General features: G+C 41.2%; 4 protein-coding genes and 1 pseudogene across 7 annotated transcripts in view; 2 read left to right on the top strand and 3 right to left on the bottom strand.

Annotated features, from left to right (window-relative positions):
• The window catches only part of LOC130332584 (uncharacterized), a 79650-nt gene extending 74616 nt beyond the window's left edge, over positions 1-5034 (bottom strand). For 2 of the 4 annotated variants that reach the window (XM_056553747.1, XM_056553748.1), the window contains exons 1-2: positions 4940-4960; positions 2634-2705 (exon numbers count right to left, since the gene is read on the bottom strand). Coding sequence is in view for 1 of the 4 variants with exons in the window: in XM_056553752.1 (XP_056409727.1) it covers positions 2634-2684 (51 nt within the window). In the remaining 3 variants the exon portion in view is untranslated. Of the gene's footprint in view, positions 1-2633; positions 2706-4939 lie in introns of those variants that run through there. The other 2 variants (XM_056553752.1, XM_056553754.1) reach the window with 2 other exon arrangements.
• Positions 5035-9762: 4728 nt separating this feature from the next.
• Positions 9763-10173, top strand: LOC130332640 (histone H3). Its single transcript, XM_056553805.1, has one exon. It carries the CDS (start codon positions 9763-9765, stop codon positions 10171-10173), a length of 411 nt encoding a protein of 136 aa, XP_056409780.1.
• Positions 10174-12399: 2226 nt separating this feature from the next.
• On the bottom strand, positions 12400-12780 carry LOC130332638 (histone H2B 1.1). The gene has a single exon (XM_056553804.1). It carries the CDS (start codon positions 12778-12780, stop codon positions 12400-12402), a length of 381 nt encoding a protein of 126 aa, XP_056409779.1.
• A 336-nt stretch (positions 12781-13116) lies between these two features.
• LOC130332637 (histone H2A type 1) lies at positions 13117-13509 on the top strand. The gene has a single exon (XM_056553803.1). It carries the CDS (start codon positions 13117-13119, stop codon positions 13507-13509), a length of 393 nt encoding a protein of 130 aa, XP_056409778.1.
• Positions 13510-15781: 2272 nt separating this feature from the next.
• LOC130332636 (uncharacterized) overlaps positions 15782-27624 on the bottom strand; it is a 44654-nt pseudogene continuing 32811 nt past the window's right edge.

Raw genomic sequence — 27624 nt, 5'->3', positions numbered from 1 at the left:
GACTTATATGTCCGGTGTATGGTTATGATGGGTGCCCCCTAGTGGCATCTATCATACAAAGGGTCCAAAAGTAAAAGGACATATACTGTGCGGTACACTTTGTTTTGCCTCATCCAGCTCAATGGAATAGCACAGGGCTCTCAGTTATTGTATCCAGCAGAGCCCCCTGCATATGTCCCCGGCAGGTACACACACCAACCATATACCAAATGCCACAAATAATGATACAATAGTATCACTGATACAAAAAGCTTTTCTTCAAAAAAGTGAGGTTTTCCATTTGACCAGTAGATGCCAGTGTTGTACCAATAGGTGCAAGTGCAGTTTCTAGTAAGTTTTCTGCTTCCTTACTATCCTTGCTTAATTTACAATGACACTGCTTATTACTGCTCTATAATGTCCTCCATGCTGCTGCTGCTTCTAAGTGTATGTAAGAGAGAGAGGTAGGGGAGCAAAATCTTCATTGGCTAATGGAGCCTTATAGATATATTGAGGGTGTGCCCCAGAAGCCTGGGAGGTACACACACCAAGCATATACCAAATGCCACAAATAATGATACAATAGCTGGGAGTTGTAGTTTTTCAAAAGCTGGATGTATCTTGGTTGAGAAATATTGGTCTAATCAGCCCCCCCGGGGTGACCTTTAGCACCAGCATTCTAATTAGATGACTAGGTGCAGTGATCAGACTTCACACCTATCTGCAAAGCCAGACGATTCATGGGAAATGTAGGCAGCATTAGAAAATCATTTCAGTAATGGAGTATGAGTCAGTATGGCTGAAAACACCTATGCCTGCCATGTCAGCTAAAACAGGTAAGCACAAGGTATACACAAAAACCTTCCCAACGTCTTATTGCTCTAACATAAACGCAGATCGACTTCTTACATTCACAGCAAATAAACAAATATGTTAATAAATAATTTGCACATCATTTTAAAGAGAAGAAATCCTAGACTGGGGCCCAGCTCTGACTCACAGAGAAAACAAAAATAAGTCTAAAAACACATTTCAATCTATACGAAAACTTAATTTGTAACTAAATAAACCTGTCACTTGGGTGATAGGAATTGTCAATTATTTTGTTCCTTTACAAACTGAAGTTGTTACTATATTTACTGCTGTCTATGGGGAGATGAAGCGGCACCTGCCACACACTACTGGTGCAACACTGACATCTGGTGGTTAGAAGGAAAATCACACAAAGAAAAGCTATTGTATCATTATTTGTGGCATTTGGTATATGCTTGGTGTGTGTGCCTGCCAGGCTCCTGGGGCACACCCTGGATATATCTATAAGGCTCCATTAGCCAATGGAGATTTTTCTCCCCTACCTCTCTCTCTTACATACACTTAGAAGTAGCAGCAGCATGGAGGACATTATAGAGCAGTAATAAGCAGTGTCAATGTAAATTATGCAATGATAGTAAGGAAGCAGAAAACCTACTAGAAACTGCCCCTACCACACACTATTGGTACAACATTGGCATCTAGTGGTCAAATGGAAAACCTCTCTCCTTTGAAGAAAAGCTTTTTGTATCAGTGATACTATTGTATCATTATTTGTTGCATTTGGTATATGCTTGGTGTGTGTACCTCCCAGGCTCCTGGGGCACACCCTCAATATGTCTATAAGACTATTAGCCAATGGAGATTTTGCTCCCGTCCCTTTCTCTCTTACATACACTTAAAAGTAGCAGCAGCATGGACATTATAGAGCAGTGCTAAGCAGTGTCATTGTAAATTCACCAATGGTAGTGAGGAAGCAGAACACTTACTAGAAGCTGCATCAACCTCTGTGTGTGTGTCAATTTCTCTATCTGCAGCTGTTCCCTCTCCCCCCCCCCCTTCCTTTACCATAGACATCTATTGGTCGCAGCTGTAACCTGATCCCTCAGTAAGTTGGTAATCATTCTTCAGCTACCTCATTTAATCAGTGAATTAAGAGTAGAAGAGAAGAGAACAAGGACTTTTTATACTCGTCACTTGCACAATTGATTTATACTGAAACTAAAATAGCTTTAAACGTAATAATGGAAAAAAATAGTTTGATATGCAAATTGAACAAAAACAATTCAAAACCCTCATTTATACATTGTGCGCCTTATTTCATACAAAAATAATCTAACATTTTTAGTTTCCTGTTAATACTGTTGTGTTGGGGGATTATTTTTTGGGGTATATAATACTTCAAGACTGAAAAAGTGTCCAATTAAAAAAAAAAAAAAATCCAAAAAATGTTTATGAAAATATAAACTAACTACTTATATAATACAAATACTGCCCCCTTTCCTATAAATAATAATAATACTAATAATAACAAATAAATAAAAATTATATATATATATATATATATATATATATATATATATATATATATATAATTTTTTTTTTTACGGTAAAATAAAAAATTTCTTTACAAAACACAGTAGGTCCTGCAAAAATCAACCCTTATGTGGCTCTGTAGATCTGTAGATGGAATAATAGGAAAACATGAAAATGCAAAAAATAAATAAATAAATAAAAAATATCCTGGGTCATTAAGGGATTAAGAAGGTTTATTGTTTTTACAGAACATTTTGCAGCAGATCGTAGGATTTTGGAATAATGTTTTTTTTTTTTTTTTTTCTTACCTCTGGGAGATCCTGGGCCTCTGGAGAATGTTGAGTATGAGGAGGGGGCATTGCTGCAGCTGTCACTGCCCTCTGGTGGATAAGAGAGGGAATTGCAGTTAAAACTTTTTTTTTAGAAGTTCCATAAGTGACGTCAGCAAAAGATCTGAAAAGTAACGTAGTATGACAATATTTCCCAATCAATGTGCCTCCAGCTGTTGCAAAACTACAACTCCCAGAGCTCGAAGGGCTGGGCTATTTATGTAACTGCCATTAATGTCAATTGGAGTTGCACAAAGTGCATAATTCGCCCGCTTCGGCTGTTTTTGGTTTCCTGCCCACCTTTAGCTGCTGCAAAAAGGCCAGAGGGGGCAATAAAGCCATAAGGGGGGGGGGGGGGGGTATATATACATAGTATATGGCAGTGTTATTTATATCGAGGCAGATTACCAGATTTTTGCCGGCATTGTCCATCCTTTAGAAAAAAATAAGTAAATATATATTTATTACCTCCGCCTTCATTCCGGTGCTGATCCCACGTTTCCCCTTATACTCAGGAATAACAAGGCTGTTAATTTGCTGAACAGGAGGGAGAACTCTGGATCAGCGTGGAAATGACGGCAGATATAAATTTAAGTGTACAGAATATGGCGGTATTATTTATGTGTACAGAATATGGCGGTATTATTTATGTGTACAGAATATGGGGGTATTATTTATGTGTATAGTATATGGCAGTATTATTTATGTGTACAGTATACAGTGTTATTATTTATATGTACAGTATACAGTGGTATTATTTATGTGTAGAATATCTGGCGGTGGTATTTATGTGTACAGTATACGGTGGTATTATTTATGTGTACAGTATACAATGGCATTATTTATGTGTACAGTATACAGTGGTATTATTTATGTGTATAGTATATGGCAGTATTATTTATGTGTACAGTATACAGAGTTATTATTTATATGTACAGTATACAGTGGTAATATTTATGTGTAAAGTATATGGCGGCATTATTTATGTGTACAGTATATGGCAGTATTATTTATGTGTACAGTATACAGTGTTATTATTTATATGTACAGTATACAGTGGTATTATTTATGTGTACAATATCTGGCGGTGGTATTTATGTGCACAGTATACGGTGGTATTATTTATGGGTACAGTATACAATGGCATTATTTATGTGTACAGTATATGGGGGTATTGTTTATGTGTACAGTATATGGCTGTGTTATTTATATGTACAGTATACAGTGGTATTATTTTTGTGTACAGTATACACTGGTATTATTTATGTGTATAGTATATTGTGGTATTATTTATGTGTACAGTATACAATGGTATTATTTATGTGTATAGTATACGTTGGTATTATTTATGTGTACAGTATATGGCGGTATTATTTATGTGTACATTATATGGTGGTGTTATTTATATGTACAGTACATGGTGGTATTGTTTATGTGTACAGTATACAATGGCATTATTTATGTGTACAGTATATGGGGGTATTGTTTATGTGTACAGTATATGGCTGTGTTATTTATATGTACAGTATACAGTGGTATTATTTTTGTGTACAGTATACACTGGTATTATTTATGTGTATAGTATATTGTGGTATTATTTATGTGTACAGTATACAATGGTATTATTTATGTGTATAGTATACGTTGGTATTATTTATGTGTACAGTATATGGCGGTATTATTTATGTGTACATTATATGGTGGTGTTATTTATATGTACAGTACATGGTGGTATTGTTTATGTGTACAGTATACAGTGGTATTATTTATGTGTACAGTATATGGCGGTATTATTTATGTGTACAGCATATGGCGGTGTTATTTTTATGTACAGTACATGGTGGTATTATTTATGTGTACAATATATGGCGGTGTTATTTATGTGTACAGTATATGGTGGTATTGTTTATGTATACAGTATATGGTGGTGTTATTTATATGTACAGTATACAGTGATATTATTTATTACTATATATGAAGGTGAAACAACCAATAAAATCTCAGGAATTATTTTATTCAGTCACAATCAATATTATTCAAGCCCCCTGAACAGATCCCCTCATGAGGCTCCATATACTTTTGTCCAGTGTTTCCCCGTCAGGCTGTCTCCAGCTATTACAAAACTACAACTCCCAGCATGCCCGGACAACCATAGGTTGTTCGAGCATGCTGGGAATTGTAGTTTTGCAACAGGCTCCGTAAGTCTATGGTGGTTAATCTACTCCGCTGATCTACATATTGTATCTAAGCTTTGTCTTCTTTGCTAATATGATTCCAATATTTACCTCCTCCTTATGTGTTTGCCGGCGTCTTATCCCAGGAGTGTGCGCTGCAGATCAGCATACAAACAAGATGGTTGTCATGGTGATGGGAGCGGAGCCCTGCCTTAATACAATGGAGACCATCCTGCTGAACAATCAGGGAGCTGAGACTGCCAGAGGCACAGAAGGGCTGTGTGTGATACTGCTGAGCTGTGTATCTAAGCTTATGATGTGTGATACTGCTGAGCCATGTATCTAAGCTTATGATGTGTGATACTGCTGAGCTGTGTATCTAAGCTTACGATGTGTGATACTGCTGAGTTGTGTATCTAAGCTTATGATGTGTGATACTGCTGAGCAGTGTATCTAAGCTTAAGATGTGTGATACTGCTGAGCCGTGTATCTAAGCTTATGATGTGTGATACTGCTGAGCCGTGTATCTAAGCTTATGATGTGATACTGCTGAGCTGTGTATCTAATCTTATGATGTGTGATACTGCTGAGCTGTGTATCTAAGCTTACGATGTGTAATACTGCTGAGCTGTGTATCTAAGCTTATGATGTGTGATACTGCTGATCTGTGTATCTAAGCTTATGATGTGATACTGCTGATCTGTGTATCTAAGCTTATGATGTGATACTGCTGAGCTGTGTATCTAAGCTTATGATGTGATACTGCTGAGCTGTGTATCTAAGCTTATGATGTGATACTGCTGAGCTGTATATCTAAGCTTATGATGTGTGATACTGCTGAGCTGTGTATAAAAGCTTATGATCCGTGATACTGCTTAGCTGTGTATCTAAGCTTATGATGTCTGATACTGCTGAGCTGTGTATCTAAGCTTATGATGTGATACTGCTGATCTGTGTATCTAAGCTTATGATGTGATACTGCTGAGCTGTGTATCTAAGCTTATGATGTGTGATACTGCTGAGCTGTGTATCTAAGCTTATGATGTGATACTGCTGAGCTGTGTATCTAAGCTTATGATGTGTGATACTGCTGAGATGTGTATCTAAGCTTACGATGTGTGATACTGCTGAGCTGTGTATCTAAGCTTATGATTTGTAATACTGCTGAGCTGTGTATCTAAGCTTATGATGTGTGATACTGTTTGTTGAGCTGTGTATCTAAGTTTATGATGTGAGATATTGCTGAGTTGTGTATCTAAGCTTATGATCTGTGATACTGCTGAGCTGTGTATCTAAGCTTATGATGTGTGATACTGTCTGCTCAGCTGTGTATCTAAGTTTATGATGTGTGACACTGTCTGTTGAGCTGTGAATCTAAGTTTATGATGTAAGATATTGCTGAGCTGTGTATCTAACCTTATGATGTGTGTTACTGTCTGCTGAGCTGTGAATCTAACCTTATGATGTATGATAATATCTGCTGAGTTGATGTATCTAAGCCTATGATGTGCAATACTGCCTGCTGAGCTGATTTATCTAAGCCTATTTTATGTTACTGAGCTGTGTATCTAAGCCTATGATGTGTAATACTGTAATGCGGACCGGAACAGCCCCCCATCCTACACACTCCCACAGACCCCCCCCCCCCCCCCCATAAATAAATAAGCCCTACCCTGAAACTAAGCCCTAGTGTGTTTTTTGTGACTAAAATTAATATAAGACCCGGGCTTATTTTCTGAGAAACACGGTAGGTAGATAGATATGAGATAGATAGATATAGATATGAGATAGATAGATATGAGATAGATAGATAGATAGATAGATAGATAGATATGAGATAGATATATAGATATGAGATAGATAGATATGAGATAAATAGATATAGATATGAGATAGATAGATATGAGATAGATAGATAGATAGATAGATAGATAGATAGATAGATAGATAGATAGATAGATAGATATACATTAGTAGAAGTCCGCAGCACACAATCCGAATGAGTGAAAAAAAAGTGTAGTTTATTCCATAAACAGGTGAAAGTTACAGCGACGGTTCAACCAGCTCTCTCTGCTTGAGAAAGACCAGGAGAGCTGGTTGAACCGTCGCTGTAACTTTCACCTGTTAATGGAATAAAACTTCACTTTTTTTTCACTCATTCGGATTGTGTGCTGCGGACTTCTTTTAATGTATATCACAGATAGGACCATTGACCAGGGTCCGGCTCTGCGTGCACCGCTACTTCCTTTTTTTGGGGTGCTGTTTCCCTTGGATTATAGATAGATAGATAGAAAAATCCAAGCTTGAGCAGCACCTCCGTATAAATATAGAGGGTTTCACATTTTCCCCTTATGTTTTGGTTTGCGTTCACACTATCTATTATTCACATAATATTTGCCCTTCTGCTTGCCTTGCCCTAAGATGGCGACAGTACTCCTCACCCCGTTTATCAGTTTGGCCGATAGTATCGACTGATATTCACAATTTTTGACATTGTTGTTATCGGCAATTACCTTGCCGATATGCCGATAATGTGGTTGGCATTATTATGGGGCACTGTGGTTGGCATTACTATGGGGCACTGTGGGTGGCATTATTATGGGGCACTGTGGTTGGCATTATTATGGGGCACTGTGGGTGGCATTATTATGGGGCACTGTGGTTGGCATTATTATGGGGCACTGTGGTTGGCATTATTATGGGGCACTGTGGGTGGCATTATTATGGGGCACTGTGACTGGGATGTTATGGGGGTTGACCCTAATGTGAAGGTGCTATAGCTGACACCTATGTGGTCTCTGTGGCTCGTACTGTAATGTGCTTTTAATGACCAGCTATGTAAGAAATATATATAAAATAAATACAACTGTCAGTGTCAGCAGTCATCATGTGTTCTATTCACTGAGGGCAGCCGCCTGCATAGGTTCAGCACATGGGGCCCCCAGGGACACAGAGAGGCCAGCTGGGTCCTTGACTTTCTTTATCAAATATATAGTATATATTATTATATATTTTTTATTTATAATACACAGAAGCTATAGATGGCGGCCGCTGCGCACACAGGAAGAAAATAGAGGAATCAGCCGCATTCCTGCAGAGCTGTATATATTCCGCACTGAACAGGGATTGGCTGATGAAGTCACATGCTCTGTTCTGACCAATCCAAAGATACTTTCCCCTGTCAATCACAATTACCAATTAGAATATTTCTCTATAATTGAGCAGAGAACGTTCTAATTGCTCATTGAGATTGACAGTTTGGGGAAAGTATCTGTCTATTGGCCAGAACGGAACATGTGACTTCATCAGCCAATCCCCTTTCAGTGTTGGGCATTTAAAACTTCTGCTAGTGTTACAAATGTCATAATAGTATTGATTATACAATGGAATTATTTTTTTCTTTCTCCATGCTGGGAGTAGTGGTTCTACCTATAAAAAAAATAAAAAGAAATAAAGTGAAAAAGACACACATACAATTTTTTCCATTACTATGGTATCTTTTTTTAATATATATATATATATATATATATATATATATATATATATATATATATTTATTTATTTTTTTTAATGGTACCCTAGGAAATTTTATTAAAAAGGGTATCTCCATTACTTTTTTGGATTGCTCGGCTACTTTCACACTGTGAGTATTCATCCATTATTAAAGGGGTATTCTAGTTTTTTTTTTTCTTCTTTAATGAACTGGTGCCAGAAAGTTAAACAGATTTGTAAATTACTTCTATTACAAAATCTTTATCCTTCCTGTTCTTTTTAGGAGCTGTATGCTACAGAGGAAATTCTGTTCTTTCTGAAATTTTTTTTTTTGTCTTGTCCACAGTGCTCTCTGCTGACACCTCTGTCCATATCAGGAACTGTCCAGAGCAGGAGAAAAACTCCATAGCAAACCTATGCTGCTCTGGACAGTTCCTGACACGGACAGAGGTGTCAGCAGAGAGCACTGTGCACAAGACAGAAAAGACATTCAAAATGAAAAGAATTTCCTCGGTGGCATAAAGCTGCTAAAAAGTACTGGAATGGTATTTTTTTTTAAATAGAAGTAATTTACAAATCTGTTTATAAGTCAACTGGTGCAAGGAAGTTAAAGACCTATAAAAAAATATTTTCCACCGGAATACCCCTTTAAACATCCATTTTATGTGAACAGCTGAATAACGTCCGTCATAACCCCCGGGATGTATAAAGAATATAATACAGTGATATAAATCCTTTCTATATTATCATCACTTTATTATATTTTATCAATCCCAATACATCTGCCTTTACTAGTTCTAGATCCCCTCATGAACATTCAGCTGAGTCTGTTCTGTAACCAACCATAGTTGTATCTTTCTGTAACACTTGTAGGGTCAGCGCTTGGGGGAAATATAAATATTGTTACAAATCGGCAACAAAAAGATTATAAATCTCTCCACCAGGTGTCACTATTGTAACACATTGTAGATCCTATGTATAAACTATAAGGATTTACACTGCTGTGATAAATGACGCCCTAAGGATAGACGGGATTATGGCAATTATTAATATACCAGATATTTGGGGATAAATGTAACCCTTTGGGTAATAGGTTGTGTACATATTATTTCCCCCATCCTGAGGGTTAGTTTGCTGCATAGTTTTATTACTATATAAAGTCATGCAGTCCCGAATAGAGTCTGATTGCCTGCCGCTCCCCTATATTCAGTGTGAACACCCGAAATGGGGAAGGGCCGAATAGGGCGAGGATGGGTCCTGCCTCTTTCTAACAAAGAACAATTGTTGACGTCACATGTATTTTGGCGGGCTCATTGGTTGTAAGAATCAGCCAATGGGATGCAGGGGTGGGGTTTACATGAGCCAATGGTGATGAGACCAGGAGTATAAATATTCCGCTCTTTCCTCTCTTCCCATCACTTCTCCGCTGTGTACGTAGAATCATGGCCAGGACCAAGCAGACCGCTCGTAAATCCACCGGAGGGAAAGCTCCCCGCAAGCAGCTGGCTACCAAGGCCGCCAGGAAGAGCGCTCCCGCCACTGGCGGGGTGAAGAAGCCTCACCGCTACCGTCCAGGTACAGTGGCTCTCCGTGAGATCCGCCGCTACCAGAAGTCCACTGAGCTGCTGATCCGGAAGCTCCCCTTCCAGCGCCTGGTGAGGGAGATCGCCCAGGACTTCAAGACCGATCTTCGCTTCCAGAGCTCGGCGGTCATGGCCCTGCAGGAGGCCAGCGAGGCTTATCTGGTGGGACTCTTTGAGGACACCAATCTGTGCGCCATCCATGCCAAGAGGGTCACCATCATGCCCAAAGACATCCAGCTGGCCCGCAGGATCCGTGGGGAGCGAGCTTAGATCTGCCCGAGACCCGCATACAACACAAAGGCTCTTTTCAGAGCCACCAAATTATCTATAGAACGAGCTGATTCCTTATCCTCTCCATTGTTCTGCTCCTATACTCCGCCTGTTTTCATAAGCAGGATCCCGGGATTGTTCTCTGCAGTTAACCCTCTCAGTGCTGAGTTCAGTTACTACAGTGATGTAGATCGTGTCCTCTGCAGTGTAATGCGCCTGTGTGATCGGTGCTGCTGGCTTCAGTCTCCCGACACCTGTGACCGTAATTGGTGCAGAGGACACTGAAGGGTTAACTCTAGGCGGAGTTATAGACCCGAATGTTCGCTCATTGGATGATCACCGCAGTTGACTATTTTGAAATTCCCGCTCTTCTTCTGGTCGTTTCTCCCTTTGTCTCGTCCTCTTCCCTGTACACGTGACTACATTCCTCTGGTTTCTGTAAATAGGAAGAAAAAGGCGGCGGAGGGGAAACTGTTGGGGCCGATCAGGGGGATTCTAGTGAGGCTGATGCGGTAGGAGAGAGGACACTGTGTCCGGGGCTGACATCACAATGGTGGGTGTATACGGGGTCTTCCCTGCAGAGTATATAGAGGAGCCGCGTCCCTGTCCTATTCCAGACCTGATACCGATCACATCCTGCAGCCTCCCCCAGCAGCCTGACACCTTCTCCTGAAGAGGAGGCGGCGGGGAAAGTATTTTTGATACATTTTATTGTTCTATGTATTAAATTACTGGAAAAGATCGCCCAGTGTGAACCCTGATCGTGCGGTTGTTTTACAATCTATTTTACCTGTCAGCGATCACCGTGTATTTAAACCTGATGAAGTCTTAGTGGGGGGAGAGATTCCAGGGCCCGTCATTGATGAAATCCTTCCCGATCTGGATATAACGCGTGTCCGTGTGAATATAGCGTTAACTATAGAAAAGCCTTGGATGAATCTTCTGAAAGTAAAATAATTAAAATATGATAAATAAATAAAAATCAAGATGGAACATTAAAACTAATACCAATAAAACGAGGAAAGATGCAAAAAAAGAGAATAAAACATTGATCATGAAGCATAAAAGTAGTCACAGGGCTAGTAGTATTATTGGTTACAATAGATAATAATCTAAACCACTGAAATGCGTCTGGTTACCCCCATCTATGTCACCACACAACTGGAAAATCATTTTTATTTGCGCAAAAAACAAGATTGTGACAACTTTCAATCATTAACTCTTTAGCGAGGACTCTACTCCAGTATTATCACTGGGAACATCCAGACCGCACCTGGACACCACCGATCTCTCCCCTTCAGGCTTCCATGCACGGCCGGTTTATTCACAAGCTGAGACCGAGACAGCGGGAGGGTGATCGGTGTATGAGTGGGAGCGCTGTGCGGTTATCTACACCAGACTTTTACTTATAATTCATGACTAGAATTAATTTCCAAAGATTATAACCAACGGCAGCTGTGCGAGCATTGCGCATAGGATTAGGATCTTTATTGGTGGCATACACGAGAATGAGGGGGATCTCTCCATTGTTATCGGGTCTGGAGGAAGCGGGAAATTCAAACCCTGAACGTCCTGTGATCAGCCAATGTGTGAGTGTGGAAAGGGGCATTAATAAATTATCATTGACCCATCGGGATTTATATAGAATTAATGCTGCCTATGAGCGGAGAAATACCCTGATACTGTGGTGTCCTCCCTGCTGTGTAGAGTCGGGCTCGGGTCCTTTGTCATTTCATTGTAGTAAACATGCCGCTAAAGGGTTAACAATCAGCCGTGTGCGCGGTCCCGATTACAATGGAGAGATCTCCCCGAGATGTAGAGGCTGATTCTGTGGCTGACTACTACCCTCATCCTCCTTGTTTCTCTATTGTCCCCTCCCAGTCAGTGCACAAAGATTATAGCAGCAGGATGAGTGTCTCATAATAAACCCCAGCGATTCCGATCAATAGATTCCCCGATCAGTGAATGAGGATTTATTGATCGTGGAGAGACGACGTGTGGGCACAGGAGAATATACACCCTGCAGTCAGGGAGAACCGCAGCCGCCGCTCTGATCTCACCCGATGCAGAATATATATAGTATCAATAGACTGTACTGACAGAATAGCGGCCACATATACAGAAGAGAATACGGGGAATACAGACAGGAGAAGCTCCAGCTCTATTATAGACAATGTGGGTGGCTCTTAGAAGAGCCTTTGGGGTGACAGCAGGAGGCGGAGCAGGTTACTTGGCGCTGGTGTACTTGGTGACGGCCTTGGTGCCCTCGGACACGGCGTGCTTGGCCAGCTCTCCAGGCAGCAGCAGGCGCACGGCGGTCTGGATCTCCCGGGAGGTGATGGTGGAGCGCTTGTTGTAGTGAGCCAGGCGGGAGGCTTCCCCTGCGATGCGCTCGAAGATATCATTCACAAAGGAGTTCATGATGCCCATGGCCTTGGAGGAGATGCCGGTGTCAGGGTGGACCTGCTTGAGCACCTTGTACACGTAGATGGCATAGCTTTCCTTCCTGGTCTTCCTCCGCTTCTTGCCGTCCTTCTTCTGAGTCTTGGTCACGGCTTTCTTGGAGCCTTTCTTGGGCGCTGGAGCAGACTTGGCGGGATCAGGCATGATGATCAGTCACAATACTTCTTCACTAGAACAGAGAGAGAATAATGATGCTTCCTCCTCCCACCGCAGCCGTATTTATAGGCAGCCCATGCAAATGAGAAATGCTGTCTGCTCGCTGTTCTACTGAAGGAGCAAATCATGTGACCTGTGGGAGCGTCCTAAACCACGCCCTGGGAATTATTTATTGGTCAAGTCTCGTCACCATTGGCCGGATTCAAATCTACCCAATCACAGGAGCCGGAGGGCGGAGCTGAAACCTATAAAAGGCAGCAGAAGGAAAATAATAGTTACATCTCGGAGAGGATTCTCTTGAACATTTGGGATTCACTTACCATTATGTCTGGACGCGGCAAACAAGGAGGGAAGGTTCGGGCTAAGGCAAAGACCCGCTCATCCCGGGCAGGACTCCAGTTCCCCGTCGGTCGTGTGCACAGGCTTCTCCGCAAAGGGAACTATGCCGAGAGGGTGGGCGCCGGTGCTCCCGTGTACCTGGCCGCTGTGCTGGAGTATTTAACCGCTGAGATCCTGGAATTGGCCGGTAATGCCGCCCGGGACAACAAGAAGACCCGCATCATCCCCCGTCACCTGCAGCTGGCCGTGCGCAATGACGAGGAGCTGAACAAGCTGCTGGGAGGGGTGACCATCGCCCAGGGAGGCGTCCTGCCCAACATCCAGGCCGTGCTGCTGCCCAAAAAGACCGAGAGCAGCAAAGCGGCAAAGAGCAAGTGATCACCGCTTATCCCAGACCCATCCTGAACACCAAAGGCTCTTCTAAGAGCCACCCACATTGTCTACTACAGAGCTGGCACCGCTGATCTCGGGTGTGAAAGGGATTTGAGCTGCTATATTTTTCTTACGTAGGACTACGTGTGGGTTGTGCCGAATGTAGTTGGTATCTGAGGGTTAATTCTCTTGTAATGAGTACATTTTCTTAAGTGACCGCAGTGTAGAGATGGCGCCCCCTATACTGTAACCTCCTGAACACATCGGATCTCCAGCCGATCAGGGGTCAGCGCTTCTCCATCGCTGGTTACATAAAGATCCCGGCACTCGCTGTATACAGTGCCCGGGAATAATCGCCCCAGAGCCGGCCGGTCCTGACACCTTATTACATGGAGACAATGAGCGCTTTGTATCCGACTATAGAACTGTTATGTTCCCGCTCATTCTACAGTTATCGCTGTAGAATGAAAATGTTGAATAAATAAAAATATAAATGACACAAATATAATTAAGAATAAAACGAGGGAAGTTGTAGTAAACTAGATATTCTCAGCTGGGTCGCTCGGAGTACAATAACATTGATCATGAAACATAATAGTCATCTCAGAGCCCTTTAGATACTAGGATTATTGGTTAAAATAGATAGTAATCACATAAAAACATAAAATAGTTAACCCATTAATGCACTAGTAAAACAGACAGATCGGTGAAGTGAAGGAAATTCTGAGTTGTTATAAAGAGTAACAATCCCGCTAGATGTAACGAATGAGACTAGAAACACTTTGTTACTAAGAAAATGTCTCAATATTAATTCCAATAAAGAATCATAAAACACCATTTGAATAGTTATGGTTGGACACGATGTATGATATCGCACTGTGTGTATGCTACCAATGAAAATGTGAGTCCTATGCGCAATATTCGTAAATTAGAGTCCTGAACTAATAGTAAAAGGCCGGTGTACACTCACCGCTCACCCTCCTGCTGTCCCGGCTCAGCTTGTGAATAAATCGGCCTGAGGGGGAGAGATCGGTGGTGTCTATTTTAAACAATAATATTAGTAACCACAGGGTCCTGAGATTACTTTTGATTCATGATAAATGGTGTGTGTGTATATATGTGTATTTTATTTTTTTCCCCTGTAACTTTCCTCCTTTTATTCTGATCAATTTAATTGTTCCTTTTGCTCCATTTTTTTCCTTCCATTATTAGTCTCCCATTCTCTATCCCTTCCCTCCCAGGAGGCTGAGATTCTCGGACACTTATTCGGATAGAGAACACCGAAGGTCTAGGAGATTATTTACTATTAATAGATTAGTCCTGAGCTTTTCTATTAGCGCTATATTCACACGGACACGCGTTATATCCAGATCGGGAAGGATTTCATCAATGACGGGCCCGGAAATCTCTTCCCCCAATAAGACTTCATCAGGTCTAAATACACTGTGATCGCTGACAGGTAAAATAGATTGTAAAACAACCGCACGGTCAGTGTTCACACTGGGCGATCTCTTGCAGCAGAGTGACATAATATCGGAATGTATTACATTAAATCACTACAAACTAACAATGTATAAAATACAGGATAGCTTTCCCCGCCGCATTCTCAGCAGTGTCCGGCTGCAGGGTGTGATCGGTATCAGGTCTGGAATAGGACAGGGACGCGGCTCCTCTATATACTCTGCAGGGAAGACCCCGTATACACCCACCATTGTGATGTCAGCCCCGGACACAGCGTCCTCTCTCCTACCGCATCAGCCTCACTAGAATCCCCCTGATCGGCACCAACAGTTTCCCCTCCGCAGCCTTTTTCTTCCTATTTACAGAAACCAGAGGAATGTAGTCACGTGTACAGGGAAGAGGACGAGACAAAGGGAGAAACGACCAGAAGAAGAGCGGGAATTTCAAAATGGTCAACTGCGGTGATCATCCAATGAGCGAACATTCGGGTCTATAACTCCGCCTAGAGTTAACCCTTTAGTGCCCGCTCGTTTCCCCTCTATGCACCAATTACGATCCCAAGTGTCGGGAGACAGAAGCCAGCAGCACCGATCACACACAGGCGCATTACACTGCAGAGGACACGATCTACATCACTATAGTAACTGAACTCAGCACTGAGAGGGTTAACTGCAGAGAACAATCCCGGGATCCTGCTTATGAGAACAGGCGGAGTATAGGAGCAGAACAATGGAGAGGATAAGGAATCAGCTCGTTCTATAGATAATTTGGTGGCTCTGAAAAGAGCCTTTGTGTTGTATGCGGGTCTCGGGCAGATCTAAGCTCGCTCCCCACGGATCCTGCGGGCCAGCTGGATGTCTTTGGGCATGATGGTGACCCTCTTGGCATGGATGGCGCACAGATTGGTGTCCTCAAAGAGTCCCACCAGGTAAGCCTCGCTGGCCTCCTGCAGGGCCATGACCGCCGAGCTCTGGAAGCGAAGATCGGTCTTGAAGTCCTGGGCGATCTCCCTCACCAGGCGCTGGAAGGGGAGCTTCCGGATCAGCAGCTCAGTGGACTTCTGGTAGCGGCGGATCTCACGGAGAGCCACTGTACCTGGACGGTAGCGGTGAGGCTTCTTCACCCCGCCAGTGGCGGGAGCGCTCTTCCTGGCGGCCTTGGTAGCCAGCTGCTTGCGGGGAGCTTTCCCTCCGGTGGATTTACGAGCGGTCTGCTTGGTCCTGGCCATGATTCTACGTACACAGCGGAGAAGTGATGGGAAGAGAGGAAAGAGCGGAATATTTATACTCCTGGTCTCATCACCATTGGCTCATGTAAACCCCACCCCTGCATCCCATTGGCTGATTCTTACAACCAATGAGCCCGCCAAAATACATGTGACGTCAACAATTGTTCTTTGTTAGAAAGAGGCAGGACCCATCCTCGCCCTATTCGGCCCTTCCCCATTTCGGGTGTTCACACTGAATATAGGGGAGCGGCAGGCAATCAGACTCTATTCGGGACTGCATGACTTTATATAGTAATAAAACTATGCAGCAAACTAACCCTCAGGATGGGGGAAATAATATGTACACAACCTATTACCCAAAGGGTTACATTTATCCCCAAATATCTGGTATATTAATAATTTCCATATTCCCGTCTATCCTTAGGGCGTCATTTATCACAGCAGTGTAAATCCTTATAGTTTATACACAAGATCTACAATGTGTTACAATACTGACACCTGGTGGAGAGATTTATAATCTTTTTGTTGCCGATTTGTAACAATATTTATATTTCCCCCAAGCGCTGACCCTACAAGTGTTACAGAAAGATACAACTATGGTTGGTTACAGAACAGACTCAGCTGAGTGTTCATAAGGGGATCTAGAACTAGTAAAGGCAGATGTATTGGGATTGATAATATATAATAAAGTGATGATAATATAGAAGGGATTTATATCACTGTATTATATCCTCTATATATCCCAGGGGTTATGACGGACGTTATTCAGCTGTTCACATAAAATGGATGTTTAAAGGGGTATTCCGGTGGAAAATATTTTTTATAGGTCTTTAACTTCCTTGCACCAGTTGACTTATAAACAGATTTGTAAATTACTTCTATTTAAAAAAAATTACCATTCCAGTACATTTTAGTAGCTTTATGCCACCGAGGAAATTCTTTTAATTTTGAATGTCTTTTCTGTCTTGTGCACAGTGCTCTCTGCTGACACCTCTGTCCGTGTCAGGAACTGTCCAGAGCAGCATAGGTTTGCTATGGAGATTTTCTCCTGCTCTGGACAGTTCCTGATATGGACAGAGGTGTCAGCAGAGAGCACTGTGGACAAGACAAAAAAAAAAAAAATTCAGAAAGAACAGAATTTTCTCTGTAGCATACAGCTGCTAAAAAGAACAGGAAGGATACAGATTTTGTAATATAAGTAATTTACAAATCTGTTTAACTTGCTGGCACCAGTTCATTAAAGAAGAAAAAAAAACTAGAATACCCCTTTAACCCCTTCATGATCCAGCCCATTTTCACCTTCATGACCTGGGCATTTTTAGAAAATCTGACCACTGTCACTTTAAACATTAATAATTCTGGAATGCTTTTACCTTTCATTCTGATTCCGAGATTGTTTTTTCGTGACATATTCTACTTTATGTTATCGGTAAAATTTCACTGATATTTGTATCCTTTCTTGGTAAAAAATCTAAAAAAATCATGAAAATTTAGAAAATTTTGCATTTTTCTAACTTTGAAAGTCTCTGCTTGAAAGGAAAATGGGTATTCCAAATACATTACATATTGATTCACATATAAAATATGTCTATTTTGTGTTTGCATAAAAAAATTGACATGTTTTTACTTTTGGAGGGCACCAGAGGCTTCAAAGTTCCGCAGCAATTTTCCAATTTTTCTCAAGATTTTCAAAATCGTAATTTTTCAGGGCCCAGTTCAGGTTGGAAGTGGATTTTAAGGGTCTTCTTATTAGAAATACCCCATAAATGACCCCATTATAAAAACTGCACCCCCGAAAGTATTCAAAATGACATTCAGTAAGTGTTTTAACCCTTTAGGTGTTTCACAGGAATAGCAGCAAAGTGAAGGAGAAAATTCTAAATCTTCATTTTTTACACTTGCATTTTCTTGTAGACCCAATTTTTGAATTTTTACAAGGGGTAAAAGGAGAGAAATCACCCTAAAATTGGTAACCCAATTTCTCTCGAGTAAGGCAATACCTCATATGCGTATGTAAAGTGTTCGGCGGGCGCAGTAGAGGGCTCAGAAGGGAAGGAGCGACAATGGGATTTTGGAGAGTGAGTTTTTCTGAAAGGGTTTTTGGGGGGCATGTCCCATTTAGGAAGCCCCTATGGTGCCAGAACAGTGGACCCCCCCACATGTGACCCCATTTTGGAAACTATACCCCTCATGGAATTTAATAAGGGGTGCAGTGAGCATTTACACCCCACTGGCGTTTGACAGATATTTGAAACAGTGGACTGTGCAAATCAAAAATTTTATTTTTCATTTTCACAGACCACTGTTCCAAAAATCTGTCATACACCAGTGGGGTGTAAATGCTCACTGCACCCCTTATTACATTCCGTGAGGGGTGTAGTTTCCAAAATGGGGTCACATATGGATATTTATTGTTTTGCGTTTGTCAGAACTGCTGTAACAATCAGCCACCCCTGTGCAAATCGCCTCAAATGTACATGGTGCACTCTCCCTTCTGGGCCTTGTTGTGCGCCCCCAGAGCACTTTGTGCCCACATATGGAGTATCTCCGTACTCGGGAGAAATTGCATTACAAATTTAGAGGGTCTCTTTTCCCTTTTACCTCTTGTGAAAATGAAAAGTATAGGGCAACACCAGCATGTCAGTGTAAAAAAAAATTTTTTTTTTACACTAACATGCTGGTGTAGACCCCAACTTCACCTTTTCATAAGGGGTTAAAGAAGAAAAAGCCCCCCAAAATTTGTAAGGTAATTTCTCCCGAGTACGGCGATACCCCATATGTGTCCCAAAACTGTTGCCCTGAAATACGACAGGGCTCCAAAGTGAGAGAGCGCCATGCGCATTTGAGGCCTGAATTAGGGATTTGCATAGGGGTGGACATAGGGGTATTCTACGCCAGTGATTCCCAAACAGGGTGCCTCCAGCTGTTGCAAAACTCTCAGCATGCCTGGACAGTCAATGGCTGTCCGGCAATACTGGGAGTTATTATTTTGCAACAGCTGGAGGCTCCGTTTTGGAAACAGTAGCGTACCAGACGTTTTTCATTTTTTGGGGGGAGGGGGGCTGTGTAGGGGTATGTGTATATGTAGTGTTTTTTTACTTTTTATTTTAGGTTAGTGTTAGTGTAGTGTAGTGTTTTTAGGGTACAGTCACATGTGCAGAGGTTCACAGCAAGTTTGCCGCTGGAAGTTTGAGCTGCAGCGCAAAATTTGCGCCATCTCAAACTTGCAGCACTCACTGTAAACCTCCGCCCATGTGAGTGTACCCTGTACATTCACATTGGGGGGAGGGGGCAAACATCCAGCTGTTGCAAACTCCGAGCATGCCCTTTGGCTGTCCGTGCATGCTGGGAGTTGTAGTTTTGCAACAGCTGGAGGAACACTGGTTTGGAAACACTAAGTTAAGTAATAAACTTTCAAGTGTTTTGCAACCAAACTTAGTGTTTCCAAACCAGTGTGCCTCCAGCTGTTGCAAAACTACAACTCCCAGCATGCATGGTCTGTCAGTGCATGCTGGGAGTTATAGTTTTGCAACAATTGCAACAGCTGGAGGCACTGAGGTAGGAAATGGACAATGTTTCCCAACTAGTGTGCCTCCAGTTGTTGCAAAACTACAACTCCCAGCATGCCCAGACTGCCCAGGCATGCTGGAAGTTGTAGTTCGGCAATATCTGAAGGATCAGATGTTGCCGAACTACAACTTCCAGCATGCTTGGGCAGTCTGGGCATGCTGGGAGTTGTAGTTTTGCAACATCTGGAGGTCCACAGCTTGGAGACCACTGTATAATGGTCTCCAATCTGTGCTCTTCCAGATGTTGCAGAACTACAACTCCCAGCATGCCTCAACAGACTGAGCATGCTGAGATTTGTAGTTTTGCAACATCTGGAAGAGCACAGATTGGAGACCATTATACAGTGGTCTCCAAGCTGTGGACCTCCAGATGTTGCAAAACTACAACTCCCAGCATGCCCAGAAAGCCAAAGGCTGTCTGGGCATGCTGGGAGTTGCAGTTTTGAAACTCTCAGAGTTTTGAAACTCACCTCCGGGACGCAGCGCAGCCAGGACCGCATGGAAGACGCCGGGACCGCCGGGACCGCTCGGGACACCGCTCCGACGGGTAAGTGATGCCGGGGGACGGGTCAGGGACACTTAGCAGAGCGGTGTGTGTCCCGATCCCCGTGATCGGGACTCACACACCGCGCTGCTATCAGCTAGTCAGATTTGACCAGCTGATAGCAGCGATCGCTGGGGGGGGGGTGGGGGACGAAACCCCCCGTGGTCGCACGGTAAGATCTTTACGGGCGCTGCGGGATGCCGCGAGTAGCGGCAGTAATGTTCATGACGTACCTGTATGTCATGGGTCGGGAACACCTTGCCACCCATGACGTACAGGTATGTCATAGGTCGGGAAGGGGTTAATAATGGATGAATACTCACAGTGTGAAAGTAGCCGAGCAATCCAAAAAAGTAAAGGAGATACCCTTTTTAATAAAATTTCCTAGGGTACCATTAAAAAAAAAAAAAAAAATATATATATATATATATATATATATATATATATATATATATATATTAAAAAAATATACCATAGTAATGGAAAAAATTGTATGTGTGTCTTTTTCACTTTATTTCTTTTTATTTTTTTTATAGGTAGAACCACTACTCCCAGCATGGAGAAAGAAAAAAATAATTCCATTGTATAATCAATACTATTATGACATTTGTAACACTAGCAGAAGTTTTAAATGCCCAACACTGAAAGGGGATTGGCTGATGAAGTCACATGTTCTGTTCTGGCCAATAGACAGATACTTTCCCCAAACTGTCAATCTCAATGAGCAATTTGAACGTTCTCTGCTCAATTATAGAGAAATATTCTAATTGGTAATTGTGATTGACAGGGGAAAGTATCTTTGGATTGGTCAGAACAGAGCATGTGACTTCATCAGCCAATCCCTGATCAGTGCGGAATATATACAGCTCTGCAGGAATGCGGCTGATTCCTCTATTTTCTTCCTGTGTGCGCAGCGGCCGCCATCTATAGCTTCTGTGTATTATAAATAAAAAATATATAATAATATATACTATATATTTGATAAAGAAAGTCAAGGACCCAGCTGGCCTCTCTGTGTCCCTGGGGGCCCCATGTGCTGAAACTCTGCAGGCGGCTGCCCTCAGTGAATAGAACACATGATGACTGCTGACACTGACAGTTGTATTTATTTTATATATATTTCTTACATAGCTGGTCATTAAAAGCACATTACAGTACGAGCCACAGAGACCACATAGGTGTCAGCTCTAGCACCTTCACATTAGGGTCAACCCCCATAACATCCCAGTCACAGTGCCCCATAATAATGCCACCCACAGTGCCCCATAATAATGCCAACCACAGTGCCCCATAATAATGCCAACCACAGTGCCCCATAATAATGCCAACCACAGTGCCCCACAATAATGCCAACCACAGTGCCCCATAATAATGCCACCCACAGTGCCCCATAATAATGCCAACCACAGTGCCCCATAATAATGCCAACCACAGTGCCCCATAATAATGCCAACCACAGTGCCCCACAATAATGCCACCCACAGTGCCCCATAATAATGCCAACCACAGTGCCCCATAATAATGCCACCCACAGTGCCCCATAATAATGCCAACCACAGTGCCCCATAATAATGCCAACCACAGTGCCCCATAATAATGCCACCCACAGTGCCCCATAATAATGCCACCCACAGTGCCCCATAGTAATGCCAACCACATTATCGGCATATCGGCAAGGTAATTGCCGATAACAACAATGTCAAAAATTGTGAATATCAGTCGATACTATCGGCCAAACCGATAAACGGGGTGAGGAGTACTGTCGCCATCTTAGGGCAAGGCAAGCAGAAGGGCAAATATTATGTGAATAATAGATAGTGTGAACGCAAACCAAAACATAAGGGGAAAATGTGAAACCCTCTATATTTATACGGAGGTGCTGCTCAAGCTTGGATTTTTCTATCTATCTATCTATAATCCAAGGGAAACAGCACCCCAAAAAAAGGAAGTAGCGGTGCACGCAGAGCCGGACCCTGGTCAATGGTCCTATCTGTGATATACATTAATAGAAGTCCGCAGCACACAATCCGAATGAGTGAAAAAAAAGTGAAGTTTTATTCCATAAACAGGTGAAAGTTACAGCGACGGTTCAACCAGCTCTCCTGGTCTTTCTCAAGCAGAGAGAGCTGGTTGAAACGTCGCTGTAACTTTCACCTGTTTATGGAATAAACTACACTTTTTTTTCACTCATTCGGATTGTGTGCTGCGGACTTCTACTAATGTATATCTATCTATCTATCTCGTATCTATCTATCTCATATCTATATCTATTTATCTCATTTCTATCTATCTCATATCTATATATCTATCTCATATCTATCTATCTATCTATCTATCTATCTATCTATCTATCTCATATCTATCTATCTCATATCTATATCTATCTATCTCATATCTATCTACCTACCGTGTTTCTCAGAAAATAAGCCCGGGTCTTATATTAATTTTAGTCACAAAAAACACACTAGGGCTTAGTTTCAGGGTAGGGCTTATTTATTTATGGGGGGGGGGGGGGGGGGGGGGGGGGGGGGTCTGTGGGAGTGTGTAGGATGGGGGGCTGTTCCGGTCCGCATTACAGTATTACACATCATAGGCTTAGATACACAGCTCAGTAACATAAAATAGGCTTAGATAAATCAGCTCAGCAGGTAGTATTGCACATCATAGGCTTAGATACATCAACTCAGCAGATATTATCACACATCATAAGGTTAGATTCACAGCTCAGCAGACAGTATCACACATCATAAGGTTAGATACACAGCTCAGCAATATCTTACATCATAAACTTAGATTCACAGCTCAACAGACAGTATCACACATCATAAACTTAGATACACAGCTGAGCAGACAGTATCACACATCATAAGCTTAGATACACAGCTCAGCAGTATCACAGATCATAAGCTTAGATACACAACTCAGCAATATCTCACATCATAAACTTAGATACACAGCTCAACAAACAGTATCACACATCATAAGCTTAGATACACAGCTCAGCAGTATTACAAATCATAAGCTTAGATACACAGCTCAGCTGTATCACACATCGTAAGCTTAGATACACATCTCAGCAGTATCACACATCATAAGCTTAGATACACAGCTCAGCAGTATCACATCATAAGCTTAGATACACAGCTCAGCAGTATCACACATCATAAGCTTAGATACACAGCTCAGCAGTATCACATCATAAGCTTAGATACACAGATTAGCAGTATCACATCATAAGCTTAGATACACAGCTCAGCAGTATCACACATCATAAGCTTAGATACACAGCTCAGCAGTATCACGCATCATAAGCTTTTATACACAGCTCAGCAGTATCACACATCATAAGCTTAGATATACAGCTCAGCAGTATCACATCATAAGCTTAGATACACAGCTCAGCAGTATCACATCATAAGCTTAGATACACAGCTCAGCAGTATCACATCATAAGCTTAGATACACAGATCAGCAGTATCACATCATAAGCTTAGATACACAGATCAGCAGTATCACACATCATAAGCTTAGATACACAGCTCAGCAGTATCACACATCGTAAGCTTAGATACACAGCTCAGCAGTATCACACATCATAAGATTAGATACACAGCTCAGCAGTATCACATCATAAGCTTAGATACACGGCTCAGCAGTATCACACATCATAAGCTTAGATACACGGCTCAGCAGTATCACACATCATAAGCTTACATACACTGCTCAGCAGTATCACACATCATAAGCTTAGATACACAACTCAGCAGTATCACACATCGTAAGCTTAGATACACAGCTCAGCAGTATCACACATCGTTAGCTTAGATACACAGCTCAGCAGTATCACACATCATAAGCTTAGATACACAGCTCAGCAGTATCACACACAGCCCTTCTGTGCCTCTGGCAGTCTCAGCTCCCTGATTGTTCAGCAGGATGGTCTCCATTGTATTAAGGCAGGGCTCCGCTCCCATCACCATGACAACCATCTTGTTTGTATGCTGATCTGCAGCGCACACTCCTGGGATAAGACGCCGTCAAACACATAAGGAGGAGGTAAATATTGGAATCATATTAGCAAAGAAGACAAAGCTTAGATACAATATGTAGATCAGCGGAGTAGATTAACCACCATAGACTTACGGAGCCTGTTGCAAAACTACAATTCCCAGCATGCTCGGACAACCTATGGTTGTTCGGGCATGCTGGGAGTTGTAGTTTTGTAATAGCTGGAGACAGCCTGACGGGGAAACACTGGACAAAAGTATATGGAGCCTCATGAGGGGATCTGTTCAGGGGGCTTGAATAATATTGATTGTGACTGAATAAAATAATTCCTGAGATTTTATTGGTTGTTTCACCTTCATATATAGTAATAAATAATATCACTGTATACTGTACATATAAATAACACCACCATATACTGTATACATAAACAATACCACCATATACTGTACACATAAATAACACCGCCATATACTGTACACATAAATAATACCACCATGTACTGTACATAAAAATAACACTGCCATATGCTGTACACATAAATAATACCGCCATATACTGTACATATAAATAACACCACCATATACTGTACACATAAATAACACCGCCATATACTGTACACATAAATAATACCACCATGTACTGTACATAAAAATAACACCGCCATATGCTGTACACATAAATAATACCGCCATATACTGTACACATAAATAATACCACTGTATACTGTACACATAAACAATACCACCATGTACTGTACATATAAATAACACCACCATATAATGTACACATAAATAATACCGCCATATACTGTACACATAAATAATACCAACGTATACTATACACATAAATAATACCATTGTATACTGTACGCATAAATAATACCACAATATACTATACACATAAATAATACCAGTGTATACTGTACACAAAAATAATACCACTGTATACTGTACATGTAAATAACACAGCCATATACTGTACACATAAACAATACCCCCATATACTGTACACATAAATAATGCCATTGTATACTGTACACATAAATAATACCACCGTATACTGTGCACATAAATACCACTGCCAGATATTCTACACATAAATAATACCACTGTATACTGTACAGATAAATAATAACACTGTATACTGTACACATAAATAATACTGCCATATACTGTACACATAAATAATGCCGCCATATACTTTACACATAAATATTACCACTGTATACTGTACATATAAATAATAACTCTGTATACTGTACACATAAATAATACTGCCATATACTATACACATAAATAATACCACTGTATACTGTACACATAAATAATGCCATTGTATACTGTACACATAAATAATACCACCGTATACTGTACACATAAATACCACCGCCAGATATTCTACACATAAATAATACCACTGTATACTGTACATATAAATAATAACACTGTATACTGTACACATAAATAATACTGCCATATACTATACACATAAATAATACCCCCATATTCTGTACACATAAATAATACCGCCATATTCTGTACACATAAATAATACCGCCATATTCTGTACACTTAAATTTATATCTGCCGTCATTTCCACGCTGATCCAGAGTTCTCCCTCCTGTTCAGCAAATTAACAGCCTTGTTATTCCTGAGTATACGGGGAAACGGGGGATCAGCACCGGAATGAAGGCGGAGGTAATAAATATATATTTATTTATTTTTTTCTAAAGGATGGACAATGCCGGCAAAAATCTGGTAATCTGCCTCGATATAAATAACACTGCCATATACTATGTATATATACCCCCCCCCCTTATGGCTTTATTGCCCCCTCTGGCCTTTTTGCAGCAGCTAAAGGTGGGCAGGAAACCAAAAACAGCCGAAGCGGGCGAATTATGCACTTTGTGCAACTCCAATTGACATTAATGGCAGTTGCATAAATAGCCCAGCCCTTCGAGCTCTGGGAGTTGTAGTTTTGCAACAGCTGGAGGCACATTGATTGGGAAATATTGTCATACTACGTTACTTTTCAGATCTTTTGCTGACGTCACTTATGGAACTTCTAAAAAAAAAGTTTTAACTGCAATTCCCTCTCTTATCCACCAGAGGGCAGTGACAGCTGCAGCAATGCCCCCTCCTCATACTCAACATTCTCCAGCGGCCCAGGATCTCCCAGAGGTAAGAAAAAAAAAAAAAAAAAAACATTATTCCAAAATCCTACGATCTGCTGCAAAATGTTCTGTAAAAACAATAAACCTTCTTAATCCCTTAATGACCCAGGATATTTTTTATTTATTTATTTATTTGTTGCATTTTCATGTTTTCCTATTATTCCATCTACAGATCTACAGAGCCACATAAGGGTCTGCAGGACCTACTGTGTTTTGTAAAGACATTTTTTATTTTACCGTAAAAAAAAAAAAAATATATATATATATATATATATATATATATATATATATATATATATATAATTTTTATTTATTTGTTATTATTAGTATTATTATTATTTATAGGAAAGGGGGCAGTATTTGTATTATATAAGTAGTTAATTTATATTTTCATAAACATTTTTTGGATTTTTTTTTTTTTTAATTGGACACTTTTTCAGTCTTGAAGTATTATGTACCCCAAAAAATAATCCCCCAACACAACAGTATTAACAGGAAACTAAAAATGTTAGATTATTTTTGTATGAAATAAGGCGCACAATGTATAAATGAGGGTTTTGAATTGTTTTTGTTCAATTTGCATATCAAACTATTTTTTTTCCATTATTACGTTTAAAGCTATTTTAGTTTCAGTATAAATCAATTGTGCAAGTGACGAGTATAAAAAGTCCTTGTTCTCTTCTCTTCTACTCTTAATTCACTGATTAAATGAGGTAGCTGAAGAATGATTACCAACTTACTGAGGGATCAGGTTACAGCTGCGACCAATAGATGTCTATGGTAAAGGAAGGGGGGGGGGAGAGGGAACAGCTGCAGATAGAGAAATTGACACACACACAGAGGTTGATGCAGCTTCTAGTAAGTGTTCTGCTTCCTCACTACCATTGGTGAATTTACAATGACACTGCTTAGCACTGCTCTATAATGTCCATGCTGCTGCTACTTTTAAGTGTATGTAAGAGAGAAAGGGACGGGAGCAAAATCTCCATTGGCTAATAGTCTTATAGACATATTGAGGGTGTGCCCCAGGAGCCTGGCAGGTACACACACTAAGCATATACCAAATGCCACAAATAATGATACAAAAGTATCACTGATACAAAAAGCTTTTCTTCAAAGGAGAGAGGTTTTCCATTTG

The sequence above is a fragment of the Hyla sarda genome, unplaced genomic scaffold, assembly GCF_029499605.1.
Source record: "Hyla sarda isolate aHylSar1 unplaced genomic scaffold, aHylSar1.hap1 scaffold_38, whole genome shotgun sequence".
Classification (NCBI taxonomy): domain Eukaryota; kingdom Metazoa; phylum Chordata; class Amphibia; order Anura; family Hylidae; genus Hyla; species Hyla sarda.
Note: the sequence above shows the minus strand (reverse complement) of the source record. Positions and strands in the feature narration are given on the sequence as shown.

Coding starts and splice junctions, on each gene's coding strand:
- LOC130332640 (XM_056553805.1), top strand. CDS start 9,763: ATGGCCAGGACCAAGCAGACCGCTCGTAAATCCACCGGAGGGAAAGCT.
- LOC130332638 (XM_056553804.1), bottom strand. CDS start 12,780: ATGCCTGATCCCGCCAAGTCTGCTCCAGCGCCCAAGAAAGGCTCCAAG.
- LOC130332637 (XM_056553803.1), top strand. CDS start 13,117: ATGTCTGGACGCGGCAAACAAGGAGGGAAGGTTCGGGCTAAGGCAAAG.